Source organism: Medicago sativa, chromosome 1 (genome assembly GCF_051527215.1).
Source record: "Medicago sativa cultivar Bolivia chromosome 1, Bolivia_mono, whole genome shotgun sequence".
NCBI classification, from domain to species: Eukaryota; Viridiplantae; Streptophyta; class Magnoliopsida; order Fabales; family Fabaceae; genus Medicago; species Medicago sativa.
In genome coordinates, this window is record NC_140749.1 from 74,835,127 (window position 1) to 74,848,717 (window position 13,591).

Below are 13,591 nucleotides of genomic sequence, written 5' to 3' on the forward strand. Positions count from 1 at the left end.
AAATTTTATAACATCGTCACATTTTAACACTTAAACCAATTACAATGTAGCATGTTTCTCTTTTATCTAATAATTCAATCAGATTACGTTGTTTTGTTTATTTGCATCATATTTTTTATTTAATCAAATTGCACTTTACTTATACCATTTATCTACATATACTTTATGTTTCTTCAATCATTTCATCTTCCTATTTCTCTTCTTTACAGCGTTGTCAAACTCTAAAAAAATTATCATGGTACCAAGATCTGATAACATCTCTTATATCAACCCAATCAAAATTAATTGGTTCCACCCTATTTTTCCTCATGGTGCCTATAAATAATGCTACAACTGAATTCTTTAAATATTGCTTTTTTTTTGGGTTCTTAATTCCTCTGAGTTTCCATTATATTAAAAACCATCATTTTATATTCAATCATCTCTCTATTTTTTCAGACTATGTCTCTTTTTTGTTTAATTTTCTTCTTTTTTAGCAAGGAGTGAAATATGTTGGTTGTTCTTCGACCAATTATTTTTTAGTTTTGACTAAATTTTATTGATTTGTTCTATTTTTTTAAGTTATGTAGATTCATTCAAAAATAGAAGCACAAGACTATAAGGATTGAAGTTCAACACTATAAATAATATTCTTTTTAAAGGCACCGCAAATTATTTAGAGTTGTATGTTTTACGAAACTAATTTAAGTTGTATAACATCTCAGAAATATTTGTATATGTATATGTATACATACAAAGTTGTATATTATAATGAATGCATACGTTGTAGAGTTGTATATATCTAATCAGACAACAAAATATTGAATGCCTTTGGCATTAATTTTTTTTGGGTGTTCAAAGAACTCTGAATCTACATATTTAAGGAGTTAAAGAAGGAAAGGGTCTATTCTGAGTAACTTTGGTGTTGCTGCAAATCTTGGATCTTATCGGACAAAAAAAAAATATTTGACAAATTTTGCTTTTATTTTAATTAGGCAATGTTTTGATTTGCATCAATTTGTTTTAATTTTGATTAGGCAATCATTAAACTGTGACAAATTAACATGTGTCATTTTTATGTTGTTGAGCCAATCATAGTGCCTCATTTTGGTTTTATTACATCATTTTTTTTTCAATTTGCTTCAAATAATATTTTACTTATACTATTAACCATATGTACCTCATGTTTCTTCAATCATTTCATTTGCATATTTCTCTTTCATAGAGTGTTGTAATGACATCAAGATCTGATAACATCTCTGAGATCAATCCAGTGAAGGAATCATAGAGCATATTCGTTCAAATTGTTCGTAATTCGTTCATGATGTCAATCATGACACACCTGTTTACTTGAGAAATATTCAAATGAATAGCTCTTAAAATGAATATACATGTCAATCTATTTATAAATTAGGCAATGATCCACAAACGATTACACGGACATAATTTTTTTAATTGTCTACAATGATATTCATTGTGCCATTTTTCATAAGGAAAGTAAATAATTACGGGTCTTATTATCAAAACATATAAGGCAAAAGGTATTGGATCCATTTCCATTCTCATGTAAATTGTTTGTCAACGACAATAACAAGAATATTTGTGATATTTGGGAAGCTGAGAAATTTATGGATTTCAAATAAATAAAATATCTTTGTTTTTTTTTTTTGCATCAAAATACATATACCAAATACCGATATATTTTTAACAAAAAATACCAAAATATTAATGTGCACTCCACCATTCGTAATTTAGACTTTGACTGTAATATCTATCCTGGCAAATTTTGGAACATATTTCAAAACCAATTGGACAAACTACTCATAAACCTCTAGCGAAACTTAATTTTTTTTGAAGGAAGCGAAACTTAATTTTAGTTACCGATAATGTTTCCTTTCATATAGTGTATACTCTAATTTGGTGTTGAACTAATATTTGAATTCTTTATATAAGAAGTATTCACATTTAGTGCTTTGAATATAATTTCTTCCGGCGTAGTTAACTTTTGGAGGACCTAAAAATATTTACAATTCAATGTTAGTATATTTTTAATTATGTGCGCATATTCACTTATGAAAAAATAAAATTAAAAATTAGGGCAAAAAAAATCCTTATATCTTCTAATTAGAATGATTTCCTCAAATGCAAATGACTTTCACTTTCATTCGTATTCATTGCTTTTGAATTACATAAGGCTATAAACTACTATCAATTAGACTTTCACATTTATTGTTGGTATGCACCTCAAATATGGTAACCTCCGGTTGAGAAAACATATGTGAAACTAAAAAACAATGCTTAAATGCATGTTAAAAAAATAAGGTCAAACATAGACACATTATGTTCTAACAGGTTGGTTGGTGGTGGTTTTATATAAGGCGATTTATGTTCGTTTATTTCTTAAGAAGCAAGAAAGAAATGTAAAAGGAAGAAACAGATATGAAAAAGGAATTCGAACATGAGAGAAGATGAGGAAACAAATGTGTTTTATTCGCAGGAGTATATGGAATAATGGGAGTTGTTGGTAATATTATAAGTTTGTTGAAGAAGTTGGATATTTCTAGGTAATTATTTTACAAAAAAAATAGATTCAATTAAAAAAAAATCCACATAATTTTAAATGTCTAATGAACATATATTTTGTCAACTCAGATTTCCATCAGATTAAAAAAATCAGTTTTCCATTATCACTTGCCACCAAAGACCGAAAGTAAATGAATTTGAAATAAGAGTGGTTGAATGAAAAGATTCACGTGGAAGATAATGATATCCAAAAACTATATTTTAAGCAAACAAATTAAACAAATGACATCTAAAAATTAAAGTAAAAACAGTTCATCATAAGTTTGTGACTTTCGAGAGATCCTACGTCAAGTTTGATCATCATATTAGACTAAGAGAATCAACACAAATCATTTTGACACCACATTTTCACCCTAAAATTAAGGCATTAGATATATGGATGATGAAAACGAACAAAGAAAAATTGGTATGAAAATGAACAATATGAACATTACAAATGGTATGGAAGCGAATGACTTCCAATGACGAAAATTCAAGATAAAAAATCAAACAAATTACATCCAAAATTTAACAAAACAGTTTATCATATTTTTGGGACTTCCATAGAAGCCTAAATGAGGTTGGATAGTCATATTAGACCAATAGCAACCACACAAGTGAGATTGACACCAAATATTCATCCAAAGCCTGAAGGCACTGGGTATATGAGATATCACACTAATATGTTATCCGAAGTATACTCTTGCATCAACTATGTAGAACGTTAACTTATACTTCACACATTAAAATCATTTAATTAAGTATGTGACTATATGCATCCTCTTATTATGTGACATAATCATATAAAGTCAAACAGAGACACAACGTGTTCAAAAAGGTGAGTTGATGTTGATTTCATAGAGGAGGTTTATGTACCTTTATTTCATGAGAATAGAGACCGGAAATTAGAAGAAACATAAAGTACTTGCAAAAAACACAAGGGATACTAGGGTTAAGTATCGTATTCTAGGGTTTAGACTGATTATTGGATGCTTTGAGAATGCTCTCAAGGTGGTATTTATAGCCTACTATGGGCTTCGGCTTCGGTTTCGGTTGCTTGGTTCCCAAGCAACAGTGGTATTTGTGTATTTTACGCATTTTCTAGAGGTTTCTAGAAGCTAAGAAGGGTGGCGCCCTAAGGTGAGCGCGCTTAAGCCTCAGGAGCCCTTCTGGAGGGCGCCTGAGCCATTCTAGAGGGCTTAGAGCCTTTCTGGAGGGTTTTTATGTCTTTAGGAATATTATGACGGTTCACAGTCCCCCAAGCACGAGTCTTGGGACAAGGCGAAGTGATGAAAATATGGGACTAACCCTTCTGGAGGGCACCAAGTCTTTAGGAAAGTATTGACGGTTCACAGCCCCCCAAGCACGAATCTTGGGACAAGGCGAAGTGATGAAAATATGGGACTGCCCCTTCTGGAGGGCACCAAGTCTTTAGGAAAGTATTGACGGTTCACATAATGAATACGAAAAAGAAATTTGAACATGAGAGAAATGATAAAGAAAAAATGTAGTGTGTACTTTTTCTATGAGATTGTTAAAGGAGTAAGAGATTTCTTGGTAACTATTTTACCAAAAAATTATACTTAATTAAAAAAATGTCACATCATTTTAAAATATTTACTAAATATGTATTTTGTCAACTTAGTATAACAACATAAACATTTTTTCATTGTCACATGCCACCAAAGACCAAAATTGAATTAAAAATAGCATTAAAGAGAAAGACATCCAAAAACTAAATTTTTAGATAAAAAAACCAAACAAATGGCATCCGAACATTACTAAAATAGTTCATCATAATGCTAAGACTTAGACTACAAAGGGAGACTACATATGTAGCATACACTGAGTTGGATCATCATATTAGGTTAAAGGCAATCACGCAAGTGAGATTGACATCATATCTTAACTTAAAATGTCAAATAAGCATTTATTGTTCAACTCAGCATAAAACATCTACAGTTTTCTATTTCCAGATCCCGCCAAAGATCAAAATTGAAATGTTTTGAAATAATAGAGGTTGAATAAAAAAAATAGCACATCCAAGAAATAAAATTTAAGACATAAATTGACACCACTCTAATTCACCAAAAAATCTTAAGGCATTATGTATATGAGTCTTCTCACTTATATTTTTCTCACCATCTAATCTTGAATCCAATATAGAATATAAACTCACATATGACACATTAGCATATCTCTCTCAAGTGTGGGACTCTTCGCATTTGTGATTTGTTGACATAGACAAGTAATATCATATTGGATCACTACATGGTAAAACATGTGGGTTGATGGTGGTTTCATGGATGAAGGTTTATGTTTCTTTCTTACAAGAAAGGAGAGAAAACAAATTATAAATAGAATGAAGATGAAAAAAGAATTTTAAGAAGAAAGAAATGATCAGAAATCTTCTTTATTATACTCATTTAAAAAAAACATTACATAATTGTAAATGTCTAATAAACATGTATTTTGTCAACTCAACATAACATTCATGCAATTTTCCATTGTCACATGCACTAAAGACAAAAAAATAAAGGAATTTGAAATAATAAATCCAAAAACTAAAAAAACAGTTCATCATAATGTTGTGACTTCTGGTTGATTCTACATTGAATTTGATCATCGCATTAGACGAACAGATACCACAAAAGTGAGATTGACATCACATCTCCACACTAAACCTTAAGGCATTAGGTATATGAATTCAACGGTTACTCTTGCATTAGGTATACGAGACTCTCTGCATATGCGGTCTACCATCATGAACCAATGCTACTTCCCCACAAAGTTGAATCGGGTTATGATATCATCGTCGGACCTTCTAAGGGAATCAACATTGGTATGGGTCGACTCATTGGATAAAGAGCAACCATGCAAGTGTAAGAGTTTGTTCAACTTCCACTGCTCTATTCAATGTTAGACTGTAACTGACACTTGATAAATCACAACATATTCTCGCCTGAGAAATTCTAGCCCGTGCTTGGCACGGGTCCACATACTAGTTGATATTATATTGATTGTAATTTTATGAAAAAATTATGAAGAAAATCGTAATTCAGAAAGATTGGGAACAAAATTATGAAGAAAATTATAAAGAATTAAGGAAAAAAAATTGTGCAGAAAATCGATTGCACAAAACATAACATTGGGAAGCAAGAATGATTGGAGGAACATTGGGAAGGAAATCGATTGCAGAAAATCAATTGCACAAAACAGCCAATTTTCATATGAAGAAAATAATGGAAAATCGTAAATGATATTTTCCAATTCATGTGCAGCAGTCAAATTGATTGGGAAGAAAATCTATTGGAGGAAAAAAAACATGAAGAAAATTGATTGGAATTGATATCGATTGTGAAGAAAATCAGGAAAAAATATGAAAAAAAGAATAGAAGATGAAAAACGTAGCAGAGAGTCGAAGGAGGTTTTCCTAGGAATAGAGGATGCGGCGTTTGATAGCCGTATGCTATCAGGTTGTTAACCCACCAAAAACTAAGGATTAAAATTACAAAGAAACAATTAGGATACGATAAATAATATGTTTGTTTTATCATTTTCTATTGATGCACCAAACAGTGGATTTAAGTAGGATATGATAGTGTTATCATATTCTGTCTTCTTATCCTGCGCACCAAACGGGCCGTTAGATGCTAGCTAACGAAACCGCATTATTTGTACATTTTTTTTTGGTGCAACATTATTTGTACACTTTTACATTGACGAAACAACAACTAACTAGATACAAAATGATTAGAGCAATGCTATATCTCTAGAAAAATAACATCAAGAATTCTTCAAGAATAAATAGTAGCCAATCACAATGCACTATTTGCCACAATTCAAGGAGGTGTGGCTGAAAAATAGGAAGTGGACAAATAAATCATCCAATTAAAATTTGTCAACTGTGTCTTGAAAAATTCTTGAAGCTATTTTTCTTGAGAAGTAGCATTTTCCAAATGATTATCTCTCTTAACCCTATTTGGATGAACTAAACCAACGAATTGAAAAGCATTGCCCTGCAAAGCACCACTAAATTCCAACTATTGTAAAATTGTTGTCCATACCTTACCAAAAACATGGTCCATAGTTATGTTACCATTTTCTCTATACCGCAATTGCTCACACAAAACAAATTATCTATAATATGGACACTACTCTTTATCGACAATCTATTATCTAAGAATTAACAAGGAAACCTAATGAAACCAATGTTTTCAAATAATGGAATGACTTTGATCGAATATTCTCCATCAAAATGATGAATTTATGATTACGTATCGGTCACGCTATCTTTCAAAATAAATATTAGCCAAACCAATTCTACACTTGACTAGCAACTCGTCCTCACACTTAACCAACTTTGTCCTCCAAAGCATCATCCTTCATCACCCTCACCCACCCGACACCTAAATTTCTCAGCCACCAACACATCTTTATCAACTGCCAATGTGTATATATATATATATATATATATATATATATATATATATATATATATATATATATATATATATATATGGTGCGTTTGTTTCAGTTTAAAAAAAAATAGATTTTGAGTTAAAAAAATCTAAATCTATTTATGTTTGCTTACTATCATAAAAATCATTTTTTTTTAAAATTTGAAACTCTTACACTTGAGTTCCTTGTATTTAGAAAAAAATGGATTTTGAAAAAGCTAATTGAAATATATTTTCATTTTGAAGTTAAAAATGATTTTTTCTAGCAAAATGGATTTTTTCAAAATCTAAAACAAACACAACAAAAAATAAAAAAAAAATGATTTTTTAGTTAAAAAATAGATTTTTTTTCTTCAAAAAAATCCAAAACAAACGGGGTCATAATCTTGTGTATTTTCATTATCATAATAACAATAATTTGAAAATGATATTAATTAAATAAAGCAATTGAAAAATAAATTCAAATTACTACATGAAATTTAGAAGTGAATGAGTGATAATAATTTAAACAATTTTTTTATAAATAAGTATTATGAAACAAATCATTTTTTTAGGTGTAAATTGAATATTGTTTCATTTATTGGGCATGGGACATGGCTTTTATGATTTGGGAGATATTTTGATATAGACAATTTAATATCTATTTATTTATATATAAATAAAGAAACGAGTGTATTGGAGACAAGCCAAGTATACAAAATCCATTGTACGAGCAGGAAAGAGTCCACTGTTTCTGGACGACCTTCCTACTTTTGTTGTTTATGTGTTTTGTTTTCGTCTTCAGCTACTGCTTGCTTCACTTTCTACCCCACCTTCACTTTTGGTATGCTTTCCTTTATTTTCCAATTTTAATCTTCAATCTTTTATGCATACATGATCAAACTTTAATCATATCATATCATATAATTTATGCTTCAGGTTTGTTTGTTTTTCTATTTTCTTTATTATTTTTTTCATCATCGATCATCTTTAGTTTAGTTCACTTCAATTTTCCACATATTTTCATGTTGCTTCTGTTGTGTAACCATGATTCTTTTTCTTTTCAGTTTTGAAGCATATTTTTTGAATATTCCCCACGTGGATAGCGTGAATCTATATGATAATTATAGTCTTTATATTTATTTATGGTCTAAACAAATTAATTATAAGAGAAAGAAATTAATCAACTCAAAACAGATAGAGATAATTTAATTAAGATGAAGAAGATAAGAGTACAAGCAAATCACTCAAGAGTATACTTATAAGATGTGATTTAGGATTCTAATAATCTCACTAATAACCTACCTTCGATTGTTGCTGACTTTAACATACTTTTAGAAGAGACGATATCCTAACCGATCAGTAGGCAAGGAAGGTGTTGGAATTTAAGCGTTAGTGATTAGTCTTACATCGGATATTTAAGAGAAATGACCCATATACTAAATGCTTTTGAGTGAAGATGTGGTGTTCTGGTTTGTTGATGGTCTTGGTCGTTACACATAGCAAGTGTTATTGCAATATTTTTTATCAAATCATGTTTTTTATATTTTACTATTTGTTAATGTAAAAAATAGACATTAAGGAGTCAAAGACTCTGTCTTAATCGTCCATTTCCTTGTTTTATTATTCGTTTCAACTTAGTATTTTTTCGTATCAAGTTAGTCTTTTATGTTTACAAACGTCAACGAAGTTGGACAGGACCTCATTACTACTTTTATGTAAATTTGGGAGTTTGGAACTATATCCACCTTCACTTACTTTCTTCTTACCCTGCCTGGCAGATTTTCCCTATGGCGAACAAGTATTTGTGGGTTGCTTTCTGTTTCTGGGCCTTAACATGCTCACTTCTTCCTTCTTTCTCCTATGGATTTATGAAAATTGATTTGAAGAAGAGAACTCTAGATCTTGATAGCATTAGAGCTGCTAGGATGGTAAGAGAAAAGCTAAAGTCAAGCAGACCTGTGTTGGGTGCATATGATCAGTATACCAGTAAATCATCCGACGATGCCATAGTACCTTTGAAGGATTATTTGAATGCACAATATTATGGAGAGATTGGAATTGGTACACCCCCGCAGACATTTAATGTCATATTTGATACCGGAAGTTCGAACCTTTGGGTTCCATCATCAAAGTGCTATTTTTCTGTGAGTTTGTCTTAACTATCACGCTTCATTCGTTACACATATTTATATACACGCGTGTCTTATTGACTAATGTTCTCTTACAGATTGCCTGCTACACCCATCATTGGTACAAGGCAAAGAAATCCAAAACATATACTAAGAATGGTAATGCCATCTTCTCATTACTCATATTCATTTGTAGTGGCCGATGAAATCACGCAAAGTGTAAATTACATGCTGCTGTATGCCATTTAATACGTTCTAATGTCCTTTTTTACTTGTCAATTCAGGAACATCATGTAAAATAGCATATGGATCTGGAGCAATATCTGGTTTTTTCAGTCAAGATAATGTTAAACTTGGCGATGTTGTTGTCAAGGATGTGGTGAGTGTTTCTTTATTACGAGCTCGTGCATCAAGATATACTGAACAGTTTTTATACAGCAAATCTTGGAGGCTTATATTGTCCTTGAAACTGTAGGATTTCATTGAGGCTACCCGTGAAGGTAGTATTTCCTTTGTGCTGGCAAAGTTTGATGGATTACTTGGGCTTGGCTTTCAGGAGATCTCTGTTGAAAATGCTGTGCCAGTATGGTATGTTTTTCGACGTATCCTGTTATTTCATTTGCATCTGATTGCATGTCAGAATTAAATATGGTGAGTCTGTTATGTCCATTAATTTAGGCCATGTTTGAATTATACATTAATAGCATAAGCACTTACCAAATAAGTGCTTATGTATAGGTTATTTCCATAACAAGAGATAAAATGAAGTCAAACTATTTTTGTATATCCTAGAGAACTTATGGAAATAAGCTGAAAACAACTTACGCAGAAGCAGTTGTGAGACTGTATGCTCTCGCAAACAGTCTCACAACTGCTCATGCGTAAGCTCAATTAAGCCAATTCAAACAGACCTTTAGTGATCCATTATACATCACAGGTACAAAATGGTGGAGCAAGATCTTGTAAATGAGCAGGTGTTCTCTTTTTGGCTCAATGGGGATCCAAAAGCGAAAAAGGGTGGTGAGCTAATTCTTGGGGGTGTTGATCCAAATCACTTCAAAGGAAAACATACATATGTCCCAGTCACTCAAAAGGGCTATTGGCAGGTTAGAAAAACAAAATTTAGTTTGATCAGGAGTTCTTTTCAAATGTGTAGTTTAATGCGGAAAAACTTAACATGAATATATACCTTTTCAGATTGAAATGGGCGACTTTTTCATTGGAGGTCTCTCAACAGGTAAATTCGCCGTTCTTCAACAATAAGATAGTTTTATTATAGTGAATACTGAAAAATAAGGGAGTAATTTAGTGGTTGAAAGGTTTTAAGATATGGTATGGTATAAGAAGAAAACTTGAATTCTAGTGTTTCCTCCTCTCATATGTACAATGTGTATATTTGTATATTTTTGGCAATTGTAAATTTGATTACAAAGTGCATCTAATTGTGGAACATGTTGATATTATTTTTAGGCGTTTGCGAAGGTGGCTGTGCTGCTATTGTGGATTCAGGAACATCATTGCTTGCTGGTCCAACTGTATGTACTTACATCTTTCCATATATTATTCAATCATAGCTTTTCATTTATACTTTTTGTTGACCGGTTGAATTTCAGACTGTTGTGACTGAAATCAACCATGCTATTGGAGCTGAAGGAGTTCTGAGTGTAGAATGTAAGGAAATTGTTACTGAATATGGAGAGTTGATATGGGATCTCTTGGTAGCAGGGGTATGTTCTCTTGACCACCCTTCAGTGTTTCTTGTTACCCTGACTTGTAGTCGTTGCTCTTTCTGTCACGCAATTTCAACCTTTGAACCTAAATGAGCTTAATATTGATTTTCAGGTACGGCCTGGTGATGTGTGTTCACAAGTTGGTTTATGTGGTGGCAAGAGGGTACAATCTAAGAGGTTAGACAATTTTCTCTTTTTGTCAAAATAAAAACGAGCATCTTTATATATCAACATGCAGAATGCCTTTAATTCATTGTATTTCGATTGGTAATAATTTGAAGATGCTGGATGAATCAGTGATTTATACTCTTCATTGGTTACAATTATTAGTTTCTTTTTTTGTCACTGGGAAGAGTTTAGGTCCTATTCCAGCATTGCAATGCTACAAGATTTTGGCTTAAACAGACTTTAACTTTTCTTTGAATCCTCTGCAGCATGGGGATTGAGATGGTGACTGAAAAGGAACAGGGAGAGTTGTCTGCTAAAGATACTGCTTTGTGTTCTTCCTGTCAGATGCTTGTGATTTGGATCCAGAATCAACTCAAACGAAAGTCAACCAAGGATAAAATATTCAACTACGTAAATCAAGTAAGCCTTTTGAAAGATCCTGGTCAGAAACCTGAGTTAATGTTTCGAATTATCCTATTGCTTTGATGGATTGATTTTGGTTGTTTGATTATTTGCAGCTCTGCGAGAGCTTGCCAAGTCCAAATGGAGAGTCGGTAGTAGACTGTAATAGCATTTATCAATTGCCAAACATTTCGTTCACTATCGGAGAGAAATCTTTCGTCCTCAGTCCAGAGCAGGTTAGCTTTTGAAATTTGATAAATATTATTTCAATGCAGCTTTGAGAGTGCTTTCATGATTTATCATTGTTTTCATGAAAAGAACAATTTGATCATGATGTTTCAAACTATTGTAAATTTGTGAATATTTCAGATTTTTAGGTATAAATATTGAATTACTGAGAAACTGATAGTGATAGCTTTTCAAATAATGAGTTAAAATTCAAAGAAAAAACTAATAGCCAAAATACCTTTCCAAAAGATGGGCAGCATAATTGAATTGAAAATCGTATTGTACTACATTAAATGATGTTACTCATATCTACATCCAAAGGCTAACTTACTCTTGATTTTGTTGATCTATAGTATATTTGTTGGTTCTGAAAATGCTGTGTACTTTTTCAGTATATTTTGAAAACTGGAGAAGGCATTGCAACTGTCTGTCTTAGTGGGTTTATTGCTTTTGACATTCCTCCTCCAAGGGGTCCTCTCTGGTATGTTTCTCTTACAACAGTAATTATATGTTTACACTAACATTGCATAGCACACAACAACCTTGCTTAAAATAAATCTTGCTCAAAACTTTGTCCTTTTTCTTTTCTGAAGGATTCTTGGCGATGTTTTTATGAGGGTATATCACACTGTCTTTGACTATGGAAATCTCCAACTTGGTTTTGCTGAAGCTGCCTAGTGAGACTTGTGGTAGTTTATTACTAGTATGTAGGAATTTATGAGCATCTTAGTGTGTATTGTAAATAAGCACGTATGTAACTACTTAATGGTGCAGGTAAAACTTTATGAATTCTTATATGCATTCTTATACGTGAAGCTATCTGTGTTAAAGCATCGTGTATTTGTCTAATGTATTAAGCATCATGTATCCATGTATGTTGTATTAAAGTATCATGTATCTGTCTAATGTATTAAATATCATGTATCCATGTTTAAGGATCATGTACATACTCTTTCAACACACTGAAATTGGTTGAAATTTAAAAGGGGACCCAGTCCAAGCATTATGTATCCATGTTAAAGTATCATGTAGTTATGTTATCTTCTCAGTTAAAATGATTACAATTAGTCATTAAAACACAACAGTAATTAGATTTTTTTTCTTTTTCATATTCTTAATATATAAATAGTTTTATAAAATTTAGAAATTGTATGTCATGGATTAGATTAAATTAATACAGTTATGATATATCAGTTGAAATAATAATGTAAATGAAATCATCCAAATTTTTTTTTTGCATTTTTAATATTTAAAGATTCTCAAAAAAATAATTGAGCTATACTATCTCTGATCTCAAAGTTGAAATAATAATCTAAAAAACTCGAGTCAAATAATATTGGTTTTGTCTATATAAATTTCAGAGATATTTATCTCTAGGAAAGAGTGTATTTTTTTTTCCTAAAAAATGCTGTAAAAGTAGTTTGGGTTTTTTGTGCGTGAATCATTTGCGAGTGACTATAAAGACTAATAGTTCGATTTTTGTGGGACCCAAACCTGCTGCAAACGCTTATGAGTTTTAATGTTGTATGCCCAACGCTTATGAGTTTTAATGTTGTATGCCCAAATTCAGGTTCAAATCCAAGACCAAAGCAATAAACTATTATATATTACTAAAAAAATGAGAATAATTTTTATAGAGCATGGGTGATAAACAATTGAATAAATTTATGACATTTGTAGAAGATAACTTAAATTTTATCTATCATTTGGATTTAAAAAATAGAAAAAATAGTTTACTATCTATGTTAAAATGAGTGGAAAATCTTCGAATTATTCTTGGAAGGACATGTAGAATTTACTTCTTAAAAAAATAAAAAAATTATTTAATAGATGTAATATCAGGGCAGGCTTAGCTGTGATTTGTAGGGATAAAGATCAACTAATAAGGATATTGTATGATGCATTTTATCATGGTGATGTTTTTAAAATTAATTATTGATTGGCAATGGTG

The 13,591-nt window shown here is 31.3% G+C and overlaps 1 protein-coding gene across 2 annotated transcripts; it reads left to right on the top strand.

The window, feature by feature from the left end:
• Positions 1 to 7,684: 7,684 nt before the first annotated feature.
• LOC146957384 (aspartic proteinase-like) lies at positions 7,685 to 12,654 on the top strand. Of its 2 annotated transcripts, none has more exons than XM_085736335.1 (14): positions 7,685 to 7,919; positions 8,762 to 9,127; positions 9,211 to 9,271; positions 9,397 to 9,491; positions 9,588 to 9,700; positions 10,050 to 10,218; positions 10,310 to 10,349; positions 10,583 to 10,647; positions 10,726 to 10,839; positions 10,955 to 11,019; positions 11,277 to 11,430; positions 11,529 to 11,648; positions 12,033 to 12,121; positions 12,234 to 12,654. In XM_085736335.1, the coding sequence occupies exons 1-14, from the start codon at positions 7,911 to 7,913 to the stop codon at positions 12,316 to 12,318; spliced, it is 1,545 nt and encodes a 514-aa protein (XP_085592461.1). In that variant the 5' UTR covers positions 7,685 to 7,910; the 3' UTR covers positions 12,319 to 12,654. The 2 variants fall into 2 exon arrangements, with proteins under 2 accessions (XP_085592461.1, XP_085592466.1); XM_085736340.1 differs by having other exon boundaries at positions 7,685 to 7,824.
• The last annotated feature ends 937 nt before the right edge of the window (positions 12,655 to 13,591 follow it).